The sequence below is a fragment of the Pelophylax lessonae genome (genome assembly GCF_965119305.1).
Source record: "Pelophylax lessonae genome assembly, chromosome: 2".
NCBI classification, from domain to species: Eukaryota; Metazoa; Chordata; class Amphibia; order Anura; family Ranidae; genus Pelophylax; species Pelophylax lessonae.
Window position 1 is genome coordinate 727309438 of NC_138769.1, and position 27356 is coordinate 727336793.

The window sequence follows — 27356 nt, forward strand, 5'->3', positions numbered from 1 at the left end:
CTTCCAGGACACTTCTCTACTGCTGGATAACGTGATGGCGTCCTCAAAACCTAAAGTGGCTTACGCGTTTCGAGGGAGGACCCTCTTCCTCAGAGCCTAAATCACCACTCAATCGAGCAGATGAGCGGTGCCCATTTCCTATATGCTTGTTCATATGCTACGTTTGTGAGTATATTGTAAGCTACCCTTCTTTGATTTTAATAAACTTTTAAGTGGTAATGCACAAGGTCGATGCGCCCTTCTCTTGTTGTTTTCTTGTAGTGCCTTTTGGATACCCTTGGTCCTGAGGGGGGCAGCAAGACCACTTCTTTTGTGTCATAAAACCGCCTAGAAGATTCACCTTCCCGCATACCACTCGAGCACAGGAGAGATATTGTTGTTTTTTGGAACTGATATGGATGAGAAGGCCTGGCTCACAGTCTCTGCACTAATTTATCCTAAAGGTGTTCTATCGGGTTGAGGCCAGGACTCTGTGCAGGCCAGTCAAGTTCCTCCACCCCAAACTCACTCATCCATGTCTTTATGGACCTTGCTTTGTGCACTGGTGTGCAGTCATGTTGGAACAGGTAAGGATCATCCCCAGACTGTCAGTTGGGAGCATGAAATTGTACAAAATGTCTTGGTATGCTGACGCTTTAAGAGTTCTCTTCACTGGAACTAAGGGGCCAAGCCCAACCTCTAAAAAAGAACCCCATACTCTAATCCCTCCTCAACCAAATCATTTGGACCAGTGCGCAAAGCAAGGTCCATAAAGACATGGATGAGAGAATTTGAGGTGGAAGAACTTGACTGGCCTACACAGAGACCTCAACCCAATAGAATACCTTTGGGATTAATTAGAACGGAAACTGCGAGCCAGGCCTTCTCGTCTACATCAGTGCCTGACCTCACAAATGCATTTCTAGAAGAATTGTCAAACATTCCCTTAGACACACTTCTAAACCTTGTGGACAGCCTTCTCAGAAGAGTTGAAGCTGTTATAGCTGCAAAGGGTGGGCCAACCTAATTTTGATCCCCATGGACTAAGACTGGGAAGCTGCTTGCTTTGGGAGCAGACGTGTGGCCGCACTAAAGAAAGCAGCTTGCTATAGTGGCATACCCAAGAAAAGAGGAGGACCTGAGAGAGCCAACTGGGGACCCCTGAAGAGAAGTTCTGGGGCCACAAAGTGCAATTCCAGTGCACAAAGCAGATCGCCCCCAGTTCCGTCTCCATTTCCCCAAATAGGGTGGCTTCTCAGGGTTCATGACCCTAGTGAGGATCTATAAACCTGGGAGATACCATGTCTGGGTGCCCTCTGTAGAGGAAGAAGCTTTTCAAATGAAATTAAAATAACATTTTTGCCAGATTTTGCCAGATGACCCTTGGTGGTCAGGGATTGGAGGTGAGAGGCAGTAATTCCTATTGGTGGAAGGATTCACAGAATTGGTGTCCTATTTACTGCTTTCCTCACTTTATGGGCATCTTCACTTCAACATCTTTACCTTTGGACTACTGCGGACTTTTATATGTTGTTGGAATGAGGGCAGCTCACCAGTTCAATAAAGTTATCCAATGAGTGATATATTAGTGTGCGGCCTTTCTCTTTTTTTTAGATTTTGCACATAATGTGTAATGGTTACAGTTAAACATTTATTCCAAGTCTTCTTACTAGATGGGCTTTCACAAATCCTGGTGGATCATCTTCTGAAACTTACGTACAATTTTGATTTTCAGGGCTTCTGTCCTTATTCCATAAATGACAGGGTTCACAGTGATTGGAGTCATCAGTCCAATGACAGTGATCAAAACATGAGCAGCCAGGGAAACAGATCCACTGTTTAGCCGGTATCGTAATAAAATAAAGAAACTTGCAATCATAAAAGTTGAGAATGCAGCGAGGTGGGTAACCAGAGTGCTGATGGCTTTCTGACAGGCTTCTTTGGAAATCTTCAAACAGATGATAAATGTTCTTATGTAGCAATAAACGATCATCAGCAGACAGCTGATGTCAATCAAAAATGCCTCAACAGCTCCAAAGATATTATTGACCGAAGCATCTCCGCAAGCTAATTTTATAAGTGACATATTTTCACAGAACACATTATTGAGATGTCTTCCACATAATGGGAGATATGCCGTCATTGTCACAGGGATGAAGACTACTAAGAAGGCAGAAGCCCAGTTTATGATTATAAACTTCATTGCCCTGGTGTTAGGCATCAAAGCTGAGTATCTCAGTGGCTCACCAACAGCTAAATACCGGTCATGGGCCATTATGGTAAAGGTAAATACTTCAACCGCAGCAAAACTATGAAGAAAAAAGGATTGGGCAAGGCAACCGGAAAAGGAGATGGTGAACGACCCAGAAAGCAAGTCAATAATTAGCTTGGGGAGGAAAGTTGAGCTTCCAAACATACCATTGAAGACCAAATTACATATAAAGATGTACATGGGTTCGTGGAGGCTTTCTTCAGTCCAGACAACAAATATGATTGAACAACATATGAACATGGTTGTGATATACACAAACAAAGCTATGGCAGAATATAGGAACTTAAACTTCTCCATCTCCACTACACCAAGGAGAACAAAGCTTGTGCTGGCTTCCGACATGTTTCTTAACATCATTTTAGTGTAGTTATTTAAATGATCTAAGGTATATCCTAAAGGAATATCTTACGCTACAAACACATGAGCATATAAAAAAAAAATATTCTAACTACACAGAATATAAATATATAAAAACACTGTGGTAGATGTGGTAGACACCACCCCTCTACATTGTACTGCATCTAAAAAGTTGGATTTATTTATATGATAAGCGATGTCCATAGAGACTTTGCAATAGAGCACTTATGGGAAACCCATCGAACACCTCCATTAATGAAACACATTTTTCTTTGTTACTAATTGGTCCCTGGGTACCTAAAGCATTGAAATCCTATCAAACAGTACAAGACGTGATCTGAACTCTTTTGGGGGGGTTGTGAGGTAGTTGGCGCTGCCTATATTATGTCAATCCAGATGTAACGAATGATATGTGTACCTCGTAAATACATGATAATAAAAATCACATAAAATAGATAATAACACATGAACCATAAATACAAAAAGCATAAATGAAAGGTGCAAGTAGGTGCAATAAAGTGACAAGTGATTATGCCTAAAAAAAATTATATATGCTGGTATAAAAATATATATATATCAAATAATAAATATCAAGGTGGTTCAAGTGATTATAGGAAGTAGTGCAAAAATTCCTCAAAATGGTATAACCTAAATAAATATTCTGGTTGTGAAATGGGTGAGCTAGATAGAAAATAGAAAAAATAAAAAAGGTAGTGAGTGAATATATATATATTTAAAAGGTAATAAAATGATGAATAAGGTGCAACAGTATCAAATAGGGTATTAAAGTGACTACAGACCCACTGTATCCACTATCTAGTGGGTTAGCCAAAGAGCAAACAAAAGGTAATGGTAAATAATGGTGAATCAATAGTGGCTGAAATAATGATTAAAAGTCCATAAATAATATTCAGTGCAAAGTCCAAAAAATTAAAAAAATTGAATTAGGTGATATCTTGAGGTGATCCGGAGTGCGGGTGAAGAATCTGGTGCTCCCTTCTCAGTTCAGCCCGCACTTACCAGGGCTATGTACCCTACAGGGGTGACCAGCGTGAAATTAATACTGGGGTTCACTCCTGTACGGTAGGGATCCTGGACCCTGATATCACTAGCTGTGGTTCTCCAATCAGATCGTCTCTCAAGGGTAGTATTAGAATCAATGGAATCGGTGGGCATCAGTATCCAAAGTATAATAGAGGGTAGGTCCAGATCACATACAAGGAAAAAATGCCTCATATAGTGATGTATTGTAACTAAATACAGTGCATTGCGAAAGTATTCGGCTCCCTTTAACTTTTCGACCTTTTGATACATTTCAGGCTTCAAACATAAAGATATAAAACTGTAATTTTTTTTTTTGAAGAATCAACAACAAGTGGGACACAATCATGAAGTGGAACAAAATTTATTGGATGTTTCAAACTTTTTTAACAAATAAAAAACTGACAAATTGGGCGTGCAAAATTATTCAGCCCCCTTAATTTCAGTGCAGCAAACTCTCTCCAGAAGTTCAGTGAGGATCTCTGAATGATCCAATGTTGACCTAAATGACTAATGATGATAAATAAATAGAATCCACCTGTGTGTAATCAAGTCTCCGTATAAATGCACCTGCACTGTGATAGTCTCAGAGGTCCGTTTAAAGCGCAGAGAGCATCATGAAGAACAAGGAACACACCAGGCAGGTCCGAGATACTGTTGTGGAGAAGTTTAAAGCCGGATTTGGATACAAAAAGATTTCCCAAGCTTTAAACATCCCAAGGAGCACTGTGCAAGCGATAATATTGAAATGGAAGGAGTATCAGACCAATGCAAATCTACGAAGACCTGGCCGTCCCTCTAAACTTTCAGCTCATACAAGGAGAAGACTGATCAGAGATGCAGCCAAGAGGCCCATGATCACTCTGGATGAACTGCAGAGATCTACAGCTGAGGTGGGAGACTCTGTCCATAGGACAACAATCAGTCGTATACTGCACAAATCTGGCCTTTATGGAAGAGTGGCAAGAAGAAAGCCATTTCTTAAAGATATCCATAAAAAGTGTAGTTTAAAGTTTGCCACAAGCCACCTGGGAGACACCAAACATGTGGAAGAAGGTGCTCTGCTCAGATGAAACCAAAATCAAACTTTTTGCCAAATACAGGACCATTCTGGAAGAAAACCTGATGGAGTCTGCAAAAGACCTGAGACTGGGACGGAGATTTGTCTTCCAACAAGACAATGATCCAAAACATAAAGCAAAATCTACAATGGAATGATTCACAAAAAAAACATATCCAGGTGTTAGAATGGCTAAGTCAAAGTCCAGACCTGAATCCAATCGAGAATCTGTGAAAAGAACTGAAAACTGCTGTTCACAAACGCTCTTCATCCAACCTCACTGAGCTCGAGCTGTTTTGCAAGGAGGAATGGGCAAAAATGTCAGTATCTCGATGTGCAAAACTGATAGAGACATACCCCAAGCGACTTACAGCTGTAATCGCAGCAAAAGGTGGCGCTACAAAGTATTAACTTAAGAGGGCTGAATAATTTTGCACGCCAGATTTTTCAGTTTTTTATTTGTTAAAAAAGTTTGAAATATCCAATAAATTTTGTTCCACTTCATGATTGTGTCCCACTTGTTGTTGATTCTTCAAAAAAAAATACAGGTTTATATCTTTATGTTTGAAGCCTGAAATGTGGCAAAAGGTCAAAAAGTTCAAGGGGGCCGAATACTTTCGCAATGCACTGTATACTGTTTATTATGGTTTAAAAATAGGTACTCACATAACATTAAGGAATACACAGGCATGCATGTCTTAGGAGTCGCAACCTCCTCGTATAGCGCTAGACTTCTGGAACGCCAAATGATCTGAACTCTTTATCGTTAACTTTTTTTTTTTAAATCAGATCATTTTTTATTAGAAAAACTTTTACATTACACACAACAGAAAAAACAAAAAGAAGAAAAAGGAGTCACATCCAGTACCGTGCTCCCCTGCTGGGTATTAATAACACATAACAGTAAACAGTAATAATTGACACTGGTTCAATTTACAGACAAATTGTCCCAACCCCAGAGAAAACACAAATGCACCCCTGAATCGGGATTCCCCCTAGGTTCAAGGAGAACATACCAGTGCACGCATCAGTGCCCTCAATCGGGTCTATGACCAGCAGAGCATCGTTAAAACTGGCCCCATCACATATGGAATACGCAACTGGACAAAAAGGAAGAAAAAAGAGAAAAGAGAAGAAAGAAGAGAAACACAGAGGAAAGAAAATAAGAAAATAGTGATCGATGGTGCAAACTCCGATCAACAGGGGGGGGGGGGGGCAGCAGAGGTATCCCCCCCCCAGCTGACAACCTCCCCGCCCCACCAGGTAGAGAGTAGTATGTAGGCCATTCCTCCCCCACCTGTAACATATCCATCCAGACCCAGCCTAAAATGAAAAAACATAAGATCTACTACAAACTCAAGGGGCCGAAGAAACAACCCCCCCCCCCCCCCAGGAATCTATTCGTGACCAGGTGTGGAGGCGCCAGGCCTGGCACATCCAACCAAGGCCCCCAAATGCGCTCAAACTTCATGGGACTCCCCCTATGCAGATAAGTCAGGTGCTCCCTGGCCAATAGAGATTTGACCTCCTCCGTCCATTCCGCATGAGTAGGAGCAGACGGGGAAATCCACTTCCTCGCTATCAATTTGCAAGCAAGAAATAGTGTCCTAAGAATTGCCTCAAACACCCCCGGGGTATACAATTCTTCGTCTAGCCAGCCCAGTATGCAAAGCTTGGGGTCCTGAGGGAGCTTCAGCCCCCAGATGGTATTAATGGAGCGAAGTACTTCAGTCCAGTAGCGGTGTAGTTTTGGGCATCGCCACAGCATGTAAAGCAATGTGCCCTCATGTATCTTGCAGCGGGGACAGAACGGAGAATCCCTCCTGCCCCAGCTATGCAGACGCTGCGGGGTCCGATAAGTACGATGCAGTATGAATAGTTGCGTGAGGCGTTGTGAGGCTTTATCGTTAACTTTAACTACTTGCCACCCGCCTGCAAATGTACTACTATAATTTTCACGCAAACCAATCAATATACATGTATTTGGATTTTTTTTTTCTTCAAAAGACACCTAGCAAAATACATATTGGCCCCAATTTGGCAACTATGTGGCAAATTAGGTTTAATGTTGATAAATGTAAAATTATGCAATTGGGGGCCAAGAATATGCATGTATCACACAAACTAGGGGGAGAACAACTGGGGGAATCCATGGTGGAGAAGGATCTGGGGGTTTTGGTAGATCATAAGCTTAATAATAGCATGCAATGCCAAGCTGAGATTTCCAAACCTAAGGCTGAGGTTTTGACGCCAAAATTCGGTACTTAAAAATCTCTAAAGGCTACACTTTAAAAATGTTTACAGGTTACTAGTTTAGAGTTACAGTGGAGGTCTTGGGCTAGAATTGTTGCTCTCACTCTAACATTCACGGCTATACCTGTACATGTATGGATTGAACGCTGTTTACATATGAGGTCGAGACGTACGCATGCGTTCGCTTGATAGTCCTGATGAAGGGAACCTTTTGGAACCCCAAAATGCATTCGTCCTATACACCAGCAGTGGCGGCTGGTGCTCAAAATTTTTTGGGGGGCGCAAACAGAAAAATGTAATAGGCATTGCTTTGCGGCAAAAAACACTGTAAAAAATTGCGTGACTTTGAGGTCACAAAAGTGTGAAAGTAATCAAGGTATAGTTTGCCCCTTTCAATGCAGAGAGACCAGCATGCCCCCTTTCAATGCAGAGAGACCAGCGTGCCCCCTTTCAATGCAGAATGACCAGCGTGCCCCCTTTCAATGCAGAGAGATCAGTGTGCCCCTTTCAATGCAGAGAGATCAGCGTGCCCCCTTTCAATGCAGAGTGACCAGCGTGCCCCCTTTCGAAGCAGAATGACCAGCATGCCCCCTTTCAATGCAGAATGACCAGCATCCCCCCTTTCAATGCAGAATGACCAGTGTGCCCCCTTTTGATGCAGAGAGATCATTGTGCCCCCATTCAATGCAGAATGACCAGCGTACCCCCTTTCAATGCAGAATGATCAGCGTGCCCCCTTTCAATGCAGAGAGATCAGTATGCTCCCTTTCAATGCAGAATGGCCAGCATGCCCCCTTTCAATGCAGAGAGATCATTGTGCCCCCATTCAATGCAGAGAGATCAGTGTACCCCCTTCAATGCAGAGAGATCAATGTGCCCCCATTCAATGCAGAGAGATCAATGTGCCCCCTTTCAATGCAGAGAGATCAGCGTGCCCCCATTCAATGCAGAGTGACCAGCGTAGCGTGCCCCCACCCGAGACCAGTGCACTTACCTGCAGTGGCGGCATCTCCTCGAGTCCTCCCGCCTCCTTCTCGGCCAATGGCATGGTGTTGCCTTTCAGCCAATCAGGAAGCGGGTCTCGGACCCGCTTCCTGATTGGCCAGGAGGAGGATCCATGTAACAATAGCAAATTTTCATTCACTATTGTCACACAATGGGTGGGCTCGGGGCGTACTGCTCTGCGCCCCGGGTCCACCCTTTTCTGAAGCCTATTAGAGCCTCTGGCTCTAATCAGGTGACTCAGAAAAAAAAAACTCCATTGAACTCCATGCGTCTGGCGCCTCGCATGTAGATTAGGGGGCCGGACGCATGGATAGGTTGGGGCGGCGCCCTTGCGCCCTCAACGCACCGGCCGCCACTGTACACCAGGTGCATTGATAAATACACTTGGACTACAGTTTTCAAGCTGGTGTTCTCTTCTCTGTCATTCAGTTAGTTGTATATATACTTTAACTAAAGGAAAGGGCAGGCTGGCCATTTCTTGTGCAATGTGCCAGTTCGTTGCACTTTAAACATGGGAACACTTTAAGGCACCTCAACAAAGGCAAGTGCAAATATTAACGCTCCACTCCAAGTTGTCTGTAAGTTCCCTTTCATCTTTTCTCTCTTTATCTCAGCCTTCCTTTTCCCCCCTCTCTTCACCCTCCAACATGCTCTTACTAATCTTTCCTCAAACCCACATTTCTTTACCACTCCTCTTCACCCCACCACCTGTACATATCACTCTCACTTCTGCCCAGGGCTCATAGAAACCACGGGACCCCGTACAGGCTACCTAAAAGGGCCCCTCTCCTCTGAAAATATCAAATTATAGCTATGATAAAATGCAATGGCAGCGATGCTATACTTTGCAGACATGGAAGAAATGATACCCCCATTGAACAAGGCCCATTCAAGTGAATAGTGGAATGGAGGCAATATCTGCATCCAAACAGTGAGCGATCGGTAATGATCTCTCACTGTGTTCATTCAGGATGGTGTGTTCTTTCAGGATGGTGAGCCCCCCATCCAGAAATATCCTTCCTGTGTGCCCTCAGCAGTTACCGGCTGGAGAGGAGTAAAATCTGCATCACTGCAGGGAATGGGGCGCACAGGGGTCCCAGACAACAGGGAGTGCAGATACTAAAACCGATCCCCCTGCAGCGCAGATGGAAAGAAAAGTAGAAGCCGGCAGCACTGCACACGTGTCAGCATTAGGACAATACTGCCAGCCCTTCCGCCCTGCAGCTGCCTGGGCACCCCTTTTGAACTGTTGAGGCCTGGGCCCAGTACAGGACTGGCTATATTGCTTTATTAGTGTCCATGCTTCTGCCCTCTCAATATTGCTGCGCTTATCCTCTCTTGGTCTTTCTGAGCCGATATAGTGTCACCACTTCCAATTCACTGCGGCATTTTCCCTCGTATAAATCTCCTTCCCACCTCACTGCCCTCACCCTCCTGCTACTCCTAACTTCCGGGGATATTGCCCTAAACCCTGGCCCTCACTATTAAACTCTCACCCCAGAACTGGCAGTCTTCCTTCTCTGACAGCAGCCACAACCCTCCCTCTCTTATTTCAATTCCCCTGCTTTTACAAGCCAGTCCCCACACATACATACCCCAGGGCCAGATCCAGCCTGTCCAATGTGGAGGTGCAATAAAATTGTAAGGGGGGAAGAGGATGGGAGAGCAGCAGTGCAGTGTACAGGGGGACATCAGGGCAGAGGATAGGGTCAACAGTCTGTAGAACAGTGTAGAGAGGCCATTAGTTTGCAGTGCAGTGTACAGGGGTCAACAGGGTGAAGGACAGGGGTCAACAGGGTGGAGGACAGGAGTCACTGCGGGCAGGGCACTAAGCAGGGCTCCTTCTCCCATCCCTGCACTGTATACAGCCTGGGCAGAGGCAGCAGAGATCCTCTTCCCCACAAAAAGCATAGCTGAGATCAGTATAGTGTCAGACAAGGACAGTATAGTGTCCGATTGAGGCAGTATAGTGTCTGACTAGGACAGCAAAGTATCAAATTAGGACAGTAAAATAGTGTCATATTAGAGTAGTATAGTGGCAGGTTATCACAGTATAGTGGCAGGTTAGAGCAGTATAGTGGTAGGTTAGGACAGTATAGTGGCAGGTTAGGGTAATATAGTGGCAGGTTAGAGTAGTATAGTGGCAGGTTAGGGCAGTATAGTGGCAGGTTAGGGCAGTATAGTGGCAGGTTAGGGTAATATAGTGACAGGTTAGGGTAATATAGTGGCAGGTTAGGGCAGTATAGTGGCAGGTTAGGGTAATATAGGGACAGATTAGGGTATAGTGGCATATTAGGGTAGTATAGTGGCAGGTAGAGTAGTATAGTGGCAGGTTAGGGCAGTATAGTGGCAGGTTAGGGCAGTATATTGGCAGGTTAGGGTAATATAGTGGCAGGTTAGGGTAGTATAGTGGCAGGTTAGGGCAGTATAGAGGCATGTTAGGGTAATATATGGACAGATTAGGGTATAGTGGCAGATTAGGGTACTATAGTGGCAGGTTAGGAAAGTGTAGTGGCAGATTAGGGTAGTATAGTGTCAGATTGGGGTATTATAGTGGCAGGTTAGGGCAGTACAGTGGCAGGTTAGGGCAGTATAGTGGCAGGGTGGCAGGTTATTGCAGTATAATAGCAGGTTAGGGCAGTATAGTGGCAGGTTAGAGTAGTATAGTGGCAAGTTAGGGCAGTAGAGTGGCAGGTTTTGGGTAGTATAGTGTCAGAATAGGGTAGTATAGTGGCAATATAGTGGCAGGTTAGGGTAGTATAGTGGCAGATTAGGGCAGTATAGTGGCAGGTTAGGGCTGACAGTGACAGTGTGATAGTGACAGTGTCCTCAGTCACTTACCCCATGGCTGCAGATGAAGACTTCACCTGCTGCTGTGTCCACTTCTTCCCTTTGCCCTGAGTACAGAAGGCAGTCACACCCCACACTACGCCCACCAACTCTGGCAATCTCGGGAGATATTTAATATCCTGAGGGACAATTTAAGTTATATAGACAACAGGGGAGTGGTACAGGCAGCCTCCATTGCCTCACTGGGCCCTTTGCTGATCTGATCAATGATGCAGATATGCAGTACATTTACTAGTACATTTACAAAGCTACAAGGAGAGGGAAAATGCAGCTGTATGCAGAGCGTTCATGGTTGTGGGGGGCGTTTGACTTTGTGGGAGCACAACTAAAATCTGCACGCCCCCTAGATCCAGCCATGATGTGACCTCTGAAATGCCCACTCAGTTTCTAACAAACTTGCCTATTAATGAACTTTACCTCTCTAATTCCCCCAATCTACTTGCTATTATTGAATCCTGGCTCAAGGGATCTGACTCCCCAGGTGCCCTCTATCATGGTGGCCTCTACTGGACAAACACACAGCCAAATCCAGCGGACAAAGAGGAGATGAAATTGGACTTCTTTCCCCACAAAACACGTTCCAAGTTTTTCCTGCACCTTCCTCTCTGTTCCTCTGCTCTTTTGAAGTGCACTGTATTTGTCTTTTTTTCTCCAGTTTGTTTGGGGGTTACAGTTATCTACCGGCCTCCTGGGCCAGTGTCACACTTTCTTGATAACTTTTCTGCATGGCTACCTTGCTTTCTCTCTTCTGAAATACCAGCTATCATCCTCAGTGACTTTACCTTCCAGTCAATGTTAAAACAACATACCAGGTCCAACACCACACTCAATACTTTCCTTCTTCGATCCTGTCACCACTGAGGATGTTGACAAACTCCTTTCTGAGGCCCACCTTACCACCTGTTGCCTGGACCTCATCCCCTCACAATTACTAAAAGCCCCTTCCTGCTCTATCCTAAACTGTCTAACCCACATCTTTAACCTCTCCCTTTCCACCACCACCTTTCCCTCCCCGCTCAAACATGCACTGGTTACCCCCATACTTAAAAAACCCTCACTGGACCCCACCTGTTTAAATCACTTAAGATCCATCTCCCTGCTCCTATTTGCCTCCAAGCTTCTTGAACGCCTTGTCCACAACCATATGAGTTGCTACCTGTTAACAACCTTCTCGATCCCCTACAGTCTGACTTTCACTCACAACATTCCACTAAAACTGCCCTACTAAAACTCACTAATGTCCTACTAACTGCTAAAACCAACAGCCATTACCCCCTACTCATACTCTTAGACCTTTCCACTGTCTTTGACACAAATGACCATCCGCTTCGCTCCTCCTCAATATACTCCACTCCCTTGGACTCTGTGATTCTGCTCTTTCCTAGTTCTCCACTTACCCATCTCAGAGTACTTTTAGTGTCACATCCATCACCATCTCCTACTCTCCTCTTTCTGTTAAGAACTTCCTCCTCACTGGTCTACCTTTACACAGACTATCCCATCTTCAGTCTTTTATGAATGCTGCTAGACTTATACACCTTACTAACTGATATGTGACTGCTTCCCCTCTCTGCTAATCCCTACACTGGCTTCCACTAGCCCAACATATAAAATTCAAGATACTAACCACAATATACAAGGCCATCCACAACATCGCCCCCAGCTACCTCACCAACCTCATCTGCAGATATCACCCAAATTGTTCTCTCTGCTCCTCCTAAGACATTTTGCTCTCTAACTTCCTTGTTATCGCCTCCAGGACTTTTCCAGAACCTCACGCATTCACTAGAACTCCCTGCCCCAGTATGTTTGGTTAGCTCCTACCCTGTCTGCATTTAGGCCATGGGTGTCCAACCCTTTTGCTTTTCTGGGCCACATTAAGTGTAGAGAAATTTTCTCGGGCCGCATATAAAATATATACTATAGTTAAGGTATATAAGTAATGAAATGCCGCCGCACCCTTCCCACCCCGCTGCCCCCCCCGTACTAATTTAGCACAACTAGAGGATAATCAAATGAAATGGAATCAGTATAAAGAGGTTTACTTCTTCTGAGAGATATTAAAGGAACACTCTAACCCCCATGACCACTTCAATGATTTGAAGTGGTAATGGTGGTAGGAGTCAGAAACACTGCACATGCTCGCCTCCCCCCCCCTCCCCTCCGAGGCAGCCTCTGCCTACCATTAGTTGGAAGCCACTGTGGCCATGCCCCCAACCCAACTTCCTTCCTCCCTAGCAAAAAAATAATTGTCGGGGGGCAGTGGGCCGCATTGCCTGGGGTTTCCGGGCCGCAGGTTGGACATGCCTGCTTTAGGCGATCCTTGAAAACAAATTTATTCATGTAAGTTTACCCCACCTTCACCCAAAAAAACTGTACTTGAGTCAACTTTATCAGATCATCTTCTCCATCTATTATCTTTTGTACCACCTCTCCCTTCCCTTTAGAGTGTAAGCTTCATAAGCAGGGCCCTCCTATTCCTTTTGTATTGAACTGTATTTTAATTGTACCGTCCCCCTTTATATTGTAATATTATATTATACTGTGTAAAATGTTGACACCATATGAATCCTGTATAATAATAATAATAATAATAATAATAATGTTTTGATTTGTTATTAATACTTCTATTAGTTAGATTTTAATATTCTGTTTAATGTTAATAGAAAAAGTACAATTAATATGATTGTTATCCAGCCAGCTAAACCTAATGTTGAAGATCTTTGGAGATCAAATCCCCTTGGGTTACTTCTTGAAAAACTGCTTATATAAACATCAGGAAGTCGACTCACGGCTATGCGTATCCTGCAATCACAGATGTTCTATAGATTTACTCCAACAGCATGTACTGTATTTCTACCTTCAATAACATGGTACACAATCATTTGTAGAGAAACAGACTTGACTTTGCTGGAACTCACATCAGATTTATGATGGAAAATGTAACTGAACTTACCCCATATTTTGTGTTTCTAGGACTCTTAGAGATGGAGAGATTCCGATTTCTATATGCAATTGTAGCTTTTATCTTTTATTTGATTACTATGTTTTTATGTTGTCTGATTGTGTATGTAATATGGATAGAGGCCAGTCTTCATGAACCCATGTATATCTTCATATTTAACTTGATCATTAATGGTGTATTTGGAAATACAGTCATTTTCCCTCAGTTTATAATTGGCTTGTTGACTGGATCCTCAACCATATCCTTTTATGAATGCCTAGTACAAGTATTCTGTGTGCAAAGTTTTTCTACTGTGGAAATTTTTACTTTTACTGCCATGGCCTATGACCGATACCTGGCTGTAGGCTACCCACTGAGATATGCCACCCTAATGACGAATGGAAAAGCTATGCAATACATAGCATTTATCTGGATCTTAGTCTTCATACTTGTTGTTGTTCCATTGATTATGACAGCCAACCTGAAATTCTGTGGGGTCAATATTAATAATATTTTCTGTGAGAACATGTCCCTTGTTAGGTTGGCTTGTGGGAACTCAGCCATGGTTAATAATATTTTTGGACTTGTCGAAACACTCCTCGTCATTTTTGGAACAATTTTAATTATCGTATATTGCTACATAAGAACATTGTGGATCTGTTTAAAGATCTCCAAAGCAGCTTGCCAAAAAGCCATGCATACTTTGTCCACACACATAATCACTTTTTCCATTTTCTTGATGGCCGCATTGTTTGTTTTTTTAAGATACCGCTTTAATGGTGGGACAATTTCCATCCCTGTTCATGTTTTCCTTTCTATCACTGGACTCCTCACGTCAGTTATTGTAAACCCCATCGTCTATGGTATAAGGACTGAGACTCTGAAAATAAAAATAATCAGAAATGTACATAAACTGAAATTCTGGCAAGGTGTTTCTGATACAAAATAGTGTCATCAACATAATTAAAGTTATATTTTAGGGATGTTTTAAATTACTTTTTATTACTCATGGGTTTTTATTACTCATGGTCTAATGTTTTCACACCACTTGGCAAGACTCTGATTGGATTAACATATTAAGTGTATCTAAAGTAAAAAAATATACACAATATTACCAAAAGTATTGGGACACCTACCTTTTTACATGCACATGAACTAATCCCCCCCCCCCCAATGTAAAGATTAAATGCTTGGACGCATGTTGGTTTTTGAATGGGAGCGCGTCCTCTGTTAACCTCGACTGTGGTGTCATTATGAATGGTAGACAGCATGTATACATTCCTGCTATCCTTCCACCTCAAGGCCAGCACTTTGTTGCTTCTCAGAGTTGCTTTTTCCTCCTCCCCACATTTGTTCACTAAAGATTGTGGAGAAGCCCTTCCTGTTCTTTCTGGAGGTTCCGCAGGCCAGGGTTTTGGCACAGCATAGGTGTTTGAAAAGGGGCAAGCTAGTATAATAATACATTTTTTTCTTCCATAAAGTTTTTATTGATAAGTAATTGTGCAAACAGCAGAAACAATAAACATCCAACAAGTGTTTAGCATTAATGGTAATATATCCAAAGGATAATAATCTCTGCATTACAATCAACAGTATAATTGTACACACTTAGCAATAATAGTGCATATTCAAATATTAGAGGGAGGGGAAACAAAGAAGAAGAAAGGGGGAAAGTTTTGGGATGGAGACGTAATTCCTTAATCTGGTCTATCATAAGTATGCCAAGTTTCAATGTAAAGGTACTCTAGCAGATCCTCATTCTTGGTTGTATACCTTTTAATGAAGGTTATGTGAAAATACTCCTTATATTTGGGCAAGGAATACCTGAGAGCATGAAAATATAGATATAAACATCACTGAAATTATCCCATGTTGTAAACCTAATCTCAAGAATTGCGTTCAGAGTAGGATTATCTGTAGTCTAAGCAACCCCTCACAACCCTGTGTTGGGGGGGGGGGTGCCTCTTGACTAAAACAAGAACTTACAGAGGAAAGAATTAAACAGCTAGTCTTCTACCTTAGAGAATATTCACAACCCTTATTTCATAAGATCGGAATATGTTTTTGTTGTTTGGAAATGAGACCAACACGCCCAAGTGTTTGAGAACTTCTTCTGGGTGTCCCTTGCTATATGAACGAGCTCCTCCATCTCTGAAATTTTGTTGACTCTAATGATCCATTCTTTTATGGATGGAGCCGCTGTGGAATTCCAGTGTACTGGTATACACAATTTGGGTGCATTAAGATGATGCATGGGTAACATTTTACGATAGGAGGTGACTGAGGTGTTAGAATGATGAAGGAGAAATTGGGCAGGGTTGAAGTCTAGAGTATATGTGGATACTTTCATTATTAGTTGGTGGATTTGTGACCAAAAGGGTTTTATTCATGGACAATCCCACCAGATGTGTATCAAGGAGCCTGTGTCTTGAGAGCAACGCCAGCATTTGTTGGGTAAGGTCGAGTTAAAGCGATGGAGGAGCTCTGGAGTTCTATACCATCTTGTAATTAATTTGAAGTTGTTCTCTTGGGTGACCACGTTTACAGAACCCTTGTGGGTCATCGTAAATATACGCTCCCAATCCCCTTCTGACAGATCCATGTGTAGATCACATTCCCATGAATTGCAAGCTTTTCCCGCTTTCGGGGAGAGATTCTCGTGTATCGCTGAAATCACATGTCTTTGGGGGGTGTTTTGCATGCATAGAGTTTCAAACAGTGAGCGGGAGATTTGTTTATCACGGTTGATATCTTTCAAGAAGTGTCTGATCTGTAGGTATAGCCAGAAGGGGAAAAAATTGTTTCTAGACATGGCAGAAACGTCGGCAAATGTGATGATATCATCATTTTGGAAGAAGTGTTGGGCTAGTAAATTGGAGTGAGGCCAAATATTACAGATATGGGGTATATGTGTGCCTGGGAGAAATTCCGGATTGTTGTTGATTGGCGTTAGAGGACCGGGAGAAGAGGAGAGTTTGAATTTTGAGCATGTGGCTTTAAAACATTTGAGTGTTGGGCCAATTAAAGGGTGACTCTTAAGTGAGGGGGGAGTGAGATTTTCTGGTATCCACGGCGTGGAGGCTAGGTTTAGTGAACTAAAGGAGGCTTCTATTGTTATCCAGTCTTTCAGATCCCCATGAATGTTCCAGTCCACTATTCTAGATAAGTGGCATGCCCAATAGTAGTGCTGAACGTCTGGAAGGCCGACACCACCCCTTTGCTTGGGTCTGGTCATTTGTTCATAGCTTATCCTAGGTCTCTTATGATTCCAAAGAAATTTAGTGCAAATTGTTTTAAGATTTTGAAAAAATTGGCGCGGGATAGGAATAGTTTTGGAGGAGAAATAAAATATGCGAAAGGACATTCATTTTGAGCAGAGCAGCTCTGCCAAACCAGGAAAATAACGATTTATCCCATCTACGCAGGTCTTCTGTGATGGATTTCAGTATGGGAGGGAAATTTGTGTTAAACAAATCCGATAGTTTGGAGGGAAGGAAAATACCTAGATATTTGACTGCCTTTAGAAAATTCTTTTTACATTGGGATAGAACCTGGGTTGGCAGGGATACATTCAAGGCCTGGGATTTGCTAAAATGTATTTTAAGATTGGAAATTATTTTGAATAGCTCAAAATCTTTTAATACATTGGGAATGGTAATGAGTGGGTCTTGGAGGAATAATGAAATGTCATCAGCAAAAGCTGCCAATTTGTAGGTGAGTTTTCCTATTGTTACTCCTTTGATATTTTGATTCGCTCTGATAGCATAACAAGGGTTCTAGGGTGAGTATAAATAAGATTGGTGAGAGCGGGCATCCCTGCCTCCTGCCATTTCGCAGGGAGAAGGCGTTCGACAGGTGGCCATTCACCCTCACTCTGGCTGAGGGCGAGTTATAGAGGGACATCACAAAGGTGATGAAGGACCGCAGACAGATAGTCCCAAGCCAACCTGTTGAACGCCTTCTGCGTGTCCAGTGACATAAAGAAGCCTTGTTTATGAGAAGACGTAAGCCAATGATGTAAATTTAATGCCTTAATAGTGTTATCCGTCGCCTTTCTGCCTGGAATGAATCCTACCTCGTCCTTGGCAAAGTGCGAGGTTAGTAGTGGTTGAACGCGGTTGGCTAAGATCTTGCAAAAAATCTTTATATCCACATTCAGTAGGGATATAGGTCTATAGGTAGTGACTGCTGTGTTATCCTTCCCTTCCTTGGGAATGATAGTTATGTGTGCTTCAAGAAGTCTATTCGGCTGTGTAGAAGGGGAGGATAGGGAGGTAAAGGCTTTCAGGAAAGGCCCGCATAATAGATCCAGAAAATTTCTATAATAGGTTGTTGAGAAGCCATCGGGGCCTGGACTTTTCCCTGTTTTCCCTGTTTTCATCTGATTATTATTATTATTATTATTATTATTATTATTATACAGGATTTATATAGCGCCAACAGTTTGCGCAGCGCTTTACAATGTGAAGGAAGACAATACAGTTACAATACAGTTCAAAACAGGAGGAACTAGAGGACCCTGCTCATTAGAGCTTACAATCTAGAAGGGAGGGTCAAGTGAAACAAAAAGGCAATAACCGTGGGGGATGGGTTGATGGAGAAAAAGGAGGTACATTTGTTAGGAGGTACATTTGTTTGTTATCTGTTGTACTGCCAATCTGAATTCTGCTTCTGATATTGGGCTTTCAAGAGACATGGCAGTTTCGTGCGAGATCGCCTTTGGGCAATGTTGCTCAAGAAAAGATTTCAGGATTTGAATCCTTTTGGAAGATAAACTGGGTGTCAGAGGTGTGGGATTTAGATTATATAAGTCTGTATAATATTTTTCGAACTGCGCTGCTATGTCTGGTGTAGCTGTGTATGGATTACCTGAAGAGTCTTTAATACAATGGATGGTGGAATTTGCCTTCTTTAATTGGACACATCTAGCTAAAAATTTTCCGCATTTGTTGCCTTGTTCATAGAATAATTTATGTGACAATGTTATTCTACGTCTGTATTTGGAGTCTAAGAGTTCTTTCAGCTTTGCTCTCTCTGTGGACAGTTCTTGAAAGGTTTGGGTAGCCCTAGATTGTTTGTGTAAAGTTTCTAACTTTTGAATTTGGTCTATTATTGCCGACATCTTGGCCTGTCTCTCCTTGTTTCTAGCTGTTTTCATAGCCATGAAAACACCCCTTATAGTGCATTTGTGTGCTTCCCATTGCGAAATGGCCGTAGCATCTGGAGTATCATTTGTGTTAAAGAAATCTGTGAGATGGGATTCGATATTAAGAATGTCATGTTGCTTAGCTAGTAAAGAAGAGTCTAACCGCCAATTTTTTGTGCTGGGAGATATTCCGGTGATGGCTAACGTCATGGTGATCGGATGGTGATCCGATATTTGCATTGGTTCTATGGTCGATTTGGTCAGGAACGGTAGATCTTTTTGCGATAAAAAAAGGTAATCTATTCTGGTATATTTATTGTGCGCGGGTGAGAAGAAGGTGTAGTCTCGTTCGGAAGGGTGTTGGATCTGCCAGACATCATGTAACATAATAGATTGTAGGGACTTTTTAATTTTGGTAAGCGTACTGTATGTAATGGAAGTGGTGTCTGAGGATGTGTCTATTAGGGGATTAAGAGCCACATTAAAGTAACCTCCTAGAATGGTTGTACCCTTTTGGAAAGTAGCTAGAGCTTGAGTCACTTCGCTAAAGAAGCTTACTTGGTGTTTGTTAGGACTATAAATAGTAGCTAAAGTCACCATGTGTCCTTTTAATCTTCCTTTTGGAAAGATGAAACGTCCTTCCTTATCTAATATAGAATTTAGGGCTTCCCATTGAGCGTTTTTTGAGATTAAGATTGAAACTCATTTGGTCTTGGCCAAAGGGTTAGTGGTGTGATAATTGAAGGTAATAGTGTCTGTCACTTAATTTGAGTACATTGCCTGAACGAAAGTGTGTTTCTTGGATTAGAATTACATCGGCTTTTAATTTGTGGGCCATAGATAACACTTGGGAACGCTTCTCAGGTATATTGAGACCCTTGGCATTCAGGGAAACAATTTTAAGGTTGACCTTGTCTGAGGGTGTGGACCGAGGACGCATGGTGGGAATAGAGAGAGAGAAAAAAAGGGGGGGGGGACACCACACTCCCTCCTCACTCAATACAAAGGGGGAGGTGAGTGGAAGGAGAGCAGTATGAGCTTGTGTTTAAAGGAAGAGGATATGCAATAAGGTGAGCTATACTTGTAGGATGTTACGTGTAAAAACAAAGACCGAGGTGTTACCTTTTCCATAGGGGAAAAAAGGAAATTAACCCTGAAAAAAAAAATCCGGAGGTATCGGTTATTGTGAATAACCGTCCCTTAAAATTACAAACCGGAATATGTCGACAGGGCTCACAAGGATTCCTGTCGTGTGGAGGTGTAACAGGAAAGAACTACAAACTAAGTTGAGACGCCATTATCCAAGGAGCCATATGTAGTTAATTTGTAGGAGGTATGTGTAAATTCAAAGAGCTCACTAACAACTGGGGATCAACTATCACCTGTATCCAGCTTTTAGAGGATGAAGAATGTGTCAGCGGACCTCTAGTCAAGCTGTTCGGAGTGTAGACCGCTGAGTGGGGAGGAGAGCAACTTCATGGCAATACCTAGATGAGCATCTGCCTCAATCATACCTATATCTAAGTTGCATAGTCTCTCTCTTAGCTTACAGAGGGATTTGAGCTGATTGAGTTAAATTAACGTGTTAATCCCACCTAAGGAAGTATTTTGTACTTCAACCAACATTGATAAACCCTCATAAAAATCACCAAAATTCTAATTAAATTTTCACCCCGGCCAGAGACAGGAGGAGGATGGAGCTTATGCGGCTTGAATAAACCAGTCTGCTAGATGTCTTAGATATCAATTGCCACCACGGGGGGAACATCAGCAAGTGCTATTGTGAATGCATGTCGCATGCCTTTCATAGACATATGTTTGTAGAACCTATGTATATGTAAAAATTTATCAGGGAAATGTTTGTAGTGGATAGTAAAGTTCTTTTGCATAAGCTGTCTAAGATATGCTCTATCATTCTATAGATGAAAGACCAATGGTAATGTATGGTAACTTTATGATCTATATCCATCCTCCTCTATCATCTGTCCTGCTTTAGCACCATTGTGCGAGAGTAGCAAACTTAAAAAATGTAATACAAAACTACCACATATTTCTATTCAGAATTGAAATTGGAGGAAAAAATGGGGAAGCCTTAGGACTAGTAAGGGTGTAAGCTGGAGGGTTGGTAGTCCAAAGTAGAAACAATGATCACCTCAAGTTATAGCCTTGGGAGCTGGAGCTTCCTTGTCTCTGCTTTGAAGAATGTTCTCAGGTTGTTGACGAAGTTCACATCAGGAACCTGCACAAAATGGGTGAAGTAAAATCTCATATAGTTAGATGGTGAATCTGAGTTTTGGAGAATGCCCGTATCCATAGCTCATAAAGATATCAACGCAAACACTGGAAAGTTGCTATGCAAACCGGGTATCTAGTGATGGGCTGGATCAAAATAATAACTAGATTGCGTGTAATAGGTAACAGGAATAACACACTATGTTATATAGGGTGAAAAAGAAAAAGGCTGGTATGAGAAGTAACTTCGCCAAGACTGACTATCTGGAGTCATCCTGCCACGGCCTGCGGTGTACAGGGAATGCAGTTGGGCTGTTTCCTCTGCCCGAGTGTTGTGATGGAGCTGTGTTTCTCCTTGGTGAATAGGATCTGCTGCGATGGATACTGAATTCATCCCTTTCAGGAATGGTATCCATGGAAGCAACTCTGCGCAATGAAGAGGTAGAGTATGGGTTCGACCAGTCCGGAAGCTCGATTACAGGTAAATTAAGAATCTCACAAAATGCTCTCATATCATCCGGGGATTTCAGCAAGGCAGTCCGTCCCTGAGAGGAGGCAGAGAGACAGAATGGAAATTTCCATTTATATACAATTGCTCTGGAGTGTAATGCCTCCAAGAGGGGGCGCAGGTCTCTCCTCTTTTGAAGGGTGATGGGGGAGAGGTCTTGGAAAATTTTAACCTCTGACCCCTGATACAGAATCTCCCTCCTGTCTCTTGCCCGTCTAAGGATGTCCTTTTCAGTTTAAAGCTCGCCAGGCAGCAAACAACATCCCTGGGAGGATCTGAATCCCTGCCTCTCGGTCTTAATGCTCTATGGATCCTCTCAAAGTTAATGGCAGTGTCAGAGGGCCTGCCAAGTAGATCGTTCAATAAGGCACCCGTAGCCTGTTGCAATTGAGAGGGTTCGATCATTAGAGGGAGACCTCTAACTCTCAAATTGTGTCTGCGACCGCGGTTATCTAGATCTTCTAGATGCCTTTGCATTTCTCTTAGCTGGGCAGAGTGAGCTGAAGTGGTTCTCATAGTATGTTGAATATCAACCTCATGGCGTGCAGTGGCTCCCTCCATATGCTCCATTCTCAGACCCATAGATTGGAGGTTCTGTTTAAGATCAGCAATTGCTGCAGCAAATGTGTTCTTTATATCAGAAGCTATCAGTCTGAGTGCCCCCATGTTTACTGGCATGTCATTTGGAATGTCAATGTATGCCGGTGGTGTCTGTTCTGAGATTGCGGGGCTGCTGCAAGGAGAGCGTGCAGCTTGTTGTAGGGCTTGTGGCGCTTGTGAGGTGGCCTGTGATTCACACCCCTGCGCACCTCTGAAGAGCTCTGGGATTCTGTGTGACTGAGACGATCCCTGATCCCTCGGGGAGCAGGACCATGATTGGGAATTGTTTCCTGAGTTTTTCCCCATGTTTGTGTAAAAGGGTACCTCCTTTAGGTTGGTTGCACGGCTCCAGTGGAAAATAGCTAGGGATTCAAGCGTCCATTGCCATCTGGCTCTTGGCCACTCCCCTTATATCCTCATATACAGGGCCCAAGAGAGAATAAAAGAAAGCCAGAAAACTAATATGGCCCAGTTCTGCAGAGTGGCAGCGGGGAAGAGGTAGTCTCTGTGGGGTTGGCAGGGGGTTATATGCCAGTGACTGTGAGTCTCCGGGGGGCCCCCGGATATATATGCAGCAATTGCGGCCTAGTCAAGATGGCGGCCCGGGCTGGAGGAGCTGAAATGTGCTGTGAATCTGCTGTGCCAGATGTAGTAAGATGCTGTGGGTGTTCCGGAGGCTAGGTTCAGGATGGCTTACCCTTCCACCGATCGCGAGCCCGGGGATGCAGCGGCGGCAGTTCACGGGTAGGCCGCAGGTCCCGGCTCTCATCCGTCCGGTCAACTAGGCTCAAGATATGGGTTCCTCCAGGTGCCCCGCGGACTACACAGTCTCCTGGTGCTGGATGCGGGAGTTGGGCTGGCTCCGAAAGCCTGGGTGACCCTGGATTGTGCTCCGGTGCTCTGGAGCTCAGGGAGAGAGCATCCAGCGTGGCTGACTTCCGGTTACGCCCCCTATAATAGTTATCCAAGTATATGCAGGCCTTTTATTCAGCGGGGGAAACGCAGGGAAACGTGGGGAAACGCAGTCCTGGCAGTCCTGATTGTTTGTTTGTTTGCAAGGGGTGCTGGGGTGTGCTGCAGGATCTATTGATTGGGGATCCAATCAAGCTGGAGGGGATCTATTTTTGCAGGGGGATCTATTGTTTCTGAGGAGGTCTATTATTGCTGGTGGGGGACCAACTCTTGCTGAGGGTAGGTCTTATATTGCAGATCAGTTGTTGCTGGGAGAGATCTACTTTTGAGAGAGGGGTCTATTGTTGCTGGCTAACAGAGAGTCTGTTGATGCTAGGGGGAAAATATTGTTGTGGGTGGTCCGTTGTTGTTAGGGGATCTATTGTTGCTGGCAGGGGGAGAGGGCCCTATTGTTACTGGCTGCAGGGGATCTATTTTACTGCTTTTCTTGTTATCATTACTTAATTATTTACAAATTACTTAGTACCACAAAATGATACGTAGTTCTGTATTCTCTAAAAGGGCAGTAATGGGATTGGACCCAAGGAATGGTGCTCGGAGGAGGGTGGGGGCAGAGAAAAGGGGTGACTCGGAAAGGGGGAGTTCCTGGACCCATTCTCTGAGAAAAAAAGCCCTGAGTATATGTAATAACCTTGTTTCAGCAGTGGGTATGCCAGGTCCCATACAATTTTTCTGGGAAGCTGGGAATCTCTTCCATTATATATGTGGAATACATACAGATATCCCAAGGCTCTTGTAAAGAATGACTCCATAATTAGGCCCTTTTTGTTAAGAATACACAGCATTGTTTAATTACTAGCCAGCCTGTAAAGTGTATCAGGGACTCATTCACACAAATATTTTAATCAGGGACATAAAGTTCAGCAAATCTTTGTGAAAATTGTTTTAGAAGTGGGCGAATTTTATATAATTTGTCATAGTTTGTGTAGCCTGGTCGCAAGGCTAGTGTTGTTCAGACTTTTGTTCTGTTATTAAGGTTTTAAAGAAGTATTGACTTGTGAATTATGGGAGATATAGTTCTGGGAGGAGCAAGGACCATGGATGGCTAGTGTGGTTGGACTCTTCTCCCAGGGAGCTGTGTGACACTCAGAGCCTGCTGGGAGTGGCTTTATAAAGGGGGAAGGGTCCAACGTTCGCTCTCTTGCCTAGAGGACAGAGCGCTGTGAGATGGGATAGAGCTGCTGCGGATCGCAGAAGGGTAAGCCGGAGGCCTAGCGGAGGACACCGGAGTCAGAGTGAGGGGTGTGCATGAAAGGATCTCGGTAGTGTGACCGAGCGGAAGGACGCCCTGAGAGGCCGTGAGTATTGCCAAGGAGAGCGGGACACCGTCGGAGTGGACTGTGAAACAGAGTTCATCACATTGGGTGAGAGACGTCCAACTTAAAGTATCTACTGTACTTCTAGACTGAGCCAGGGCGGGACTGCATCGCTGTATTAGCAGAAGGCCATATTAATTCTAACGGTCGCCACAGGACACTGTAGCTCCACATAGTGCGTGGTGGATCAGAATAGAGATGACCTTGCGGTTCGCCCAGCAGTCGGTTCGCGGCAAACTTTGCTTGTTCGCTACCCGCCATATTTTGTGACACATGGCGTCGTTCGCGGCGGCCATATTTGTTTACATTGGGGAGAACTTTGACCCATGACACAGCCGTCAGGTGGAACGGGACAGCCGATTGAAACATTCCAGCACATGGACAGTCCCCCTACCCTATAAATAGACCTGACCTGGCGGCCATTTCACATTTCGCTTTCTGCCAGTGTAGAGAGAGGTCTGCTGTGCTCATGAGGGAGAGTTTGCTAGACACAAATAGCGCTGTGAAGATCCACAAAAGTCCTTTCCAGGGCTGGTATTTCGGTATAGGCCTTCTACAGTCTCTTTTCAGGTTAGGAACAGGTATCCTGTGGTTGCTGTAGGGGCAGTTAGAGATCGGCTGCAGTCTCACAGAAATCGCTTTGTCAATGTCTACAAAAGTCATTTAAAATGCTGCAATGTCGTTTTAGGGTCTATTACAGTTTCTTTAATATAGGGCCAGGTATCCTGTGGTTGCTTTAGGGACAGTTAGAGATCGGCTGCAGTCACACAGAAATCGCTTTGTCAATGTCCACAAAAGTAATTTAAAATGCTGCAATGTCATTTTAGGGTCTATTACAGTCTCTTTAACATTAGGGCCAGGTATCTTGTGGTTGCTTTAGGGACAGTTAGATATCGGCTGCAGTCGCACAGAAATCGCTTTGTCAATGTCCACAAAAGTCATGTAAAGGGCTGCAAATTTTTTGGTATTGCTGTGCAGTGCACTAAAAAGGGGGGGGGGAGGGGAATCCACAGTATAATATACTCTGAATACTGTAGAAAGCATATTATAGTGGATTAGTAGTATTATTGTGCACTGTGCAGCATTGTGACAGGTGTGGTGGTGAGACTGAGCGTTTCTGCAGCAACACTACACACAGTGACAAAAGCACTTATAATGTATTATAACTGGTGTGATAGACCAATTGCCCCTCCCCCCAATGCCACATATTGAAGTGGGGTGTTATCTGAGTAAACTTTTCTAAGTGTATTTGTGTCATGCAAAAATATTGCCTAGTTTGCTGAGTGAAGTCTGGTACACACAGCGCCAAATTCACTGGCCAATTTTAACTGGTGTGCTACACCAATGCCACATATTGAAGTGGGGTGTTATTTAGCCACTTCCCGCCCGCCCTATAACAGATTGACGGCGGGAATGTGGTTGTATTATCCTGACCGGACGTCATATGACGGTGGCAGGATAATGCAGCTCTGGGCGCCCCCCGGGGGCGCGCAGAGCGGCGATCGGTGATGCGAGGAGTCAGCCTGACACCCTGCATCTCCGATCTCGGTAAAGAGACTACTGACGTAGCTCTTTACCATGTGATCAGCCATGTCCAATCACGGCTGGTCACATAGTAAACAGGAACAGCCGTTGATCGGCTTTCCTTAGTTCGTGCCTGACATCCACGAGTAAAGGAGCGCCGATCGGCGGCTCCCCTGACGGGGGGGGGGGGGGGGTCAGCACTGGTAATCAGATCATTGATTACCAGTGCAGACCCTCGGGGGGGATGCCACTAGAACTACCAGGGATGCCCACTATGACCCCAGGGATGCCCATTATGGCCACCAGGGATGGCAATCAGGGCTCAGGGAGCCCCCCATTGCCCTCCCCATCAGTGCTGCCCGCCAGTGCCCTCCCTATCAGTGCTGCCCACAAGTGCCCATCATTGCCATCTTTCAGTGTCGCCCACCAGTGCCCATTATTGCCCACCAGTGCCGCCTATCAGCACCCATTAGTGCCCATCAGTGCTGCCCGTCAGTGCCGTTCAGTGCTGCCCATCAGTGCCCATCAGTGCCCACCAGTGCTGCCTATCAGTGCCCATTAGTGCTCATCAGTGCCACCTATCAGTGCCCGCCAGTGCCACCTATCAGTGCCAAATCAATGCCGCCTATCAGTGCCTAGCAGTGCCGCCTATCAGTGCCCACCAATGCTGCATATCTGTGCTACCTATCAGTGCCACATATCAGTGCCTATCAGTGCCGAATATCAGTGCCGCCTATCAGTGCCGCCTATCAGTGCCACCCCATCAGTGTCACCCCATCAGTGCCTCCTCATCAGTGCCTGTCAGTGCAGTCTCATCAGTGCTCATCAGTGCAGGAAAAAACTTATTTATTTACAAAATTGTATAACATAAACAAAAAAACGTTTTTTTTTTTCAAACTTTTCGGTCTTTTTTTATTTGTTTAGCAAAAACGAAAAAACCCAGAGGTGATCAAATACCACCAAAAGAAAGCTCTATTTGTGGGGGGGAAATGACATAAATTTGGTGTAGGTACAGTGTTGCATGACAGCGCAATTGTCATTTAAAATGCAACAGCGCTAAAAGGGGAAAATTGGCCTGGGCCTGAAGGGAGGAAAGTGCCCTGTATTAAAGTGGTTAACAGTATAATTTTCTAAGAGTGTGATTTAGTCCTGCAAAAATTTTGCCTCTCTTGCTGTGTAAACAGTGCTACACACAGTGACAACAGTTACTGGCCAATTATTTGTGGAACTGGTGTAATAAACCTATGGGCCCCCCCAATGCCACATATTGAAGTGGGATGTTATTTAACAGTATAAT

General features: G+C 44.0%; 2 protein-coding genes across 2 annotated transcripts; one reads left to right on the forward strand and one right to left on the reverse strand.

The window, feature by feature from the left end:
• Positions 1-1660: 1660 nt before the first annotated feature.
• Positions 1661-2593, reverse strand: LOC309546794 (olfactory receptor 4D5-like; the record flags this gene model as incomplete). Its single annotated transcript, XM_082246483.1, has 1 exon — positions 1661-2593. One exon carries the CDS (start codon positions 2591-2593, stop codon positions 1661-1663), a length of 933 nt encoding a protein of 310 aa, XP_082102609.1.
• Positions 2594-13861: 11268 nt separating this feature from the next.
• On the forward strand, positions 13862-14710 carry LOC309546795 (olfactory receptor 6E1-like; the record flags this gene model as incomplete). The annotated part of the gene is made up of 1 exon (XM_082246484.1): positions 13862-14710. One exon carries the CDS (start codon positions 13862-13864, stop codon positions 14708-14710), a length of 849 nt encoding a protein of 282 aa, XP_082102610.1.
• Positions 14711-27356: the final 12646 nt, after the last annotated feature.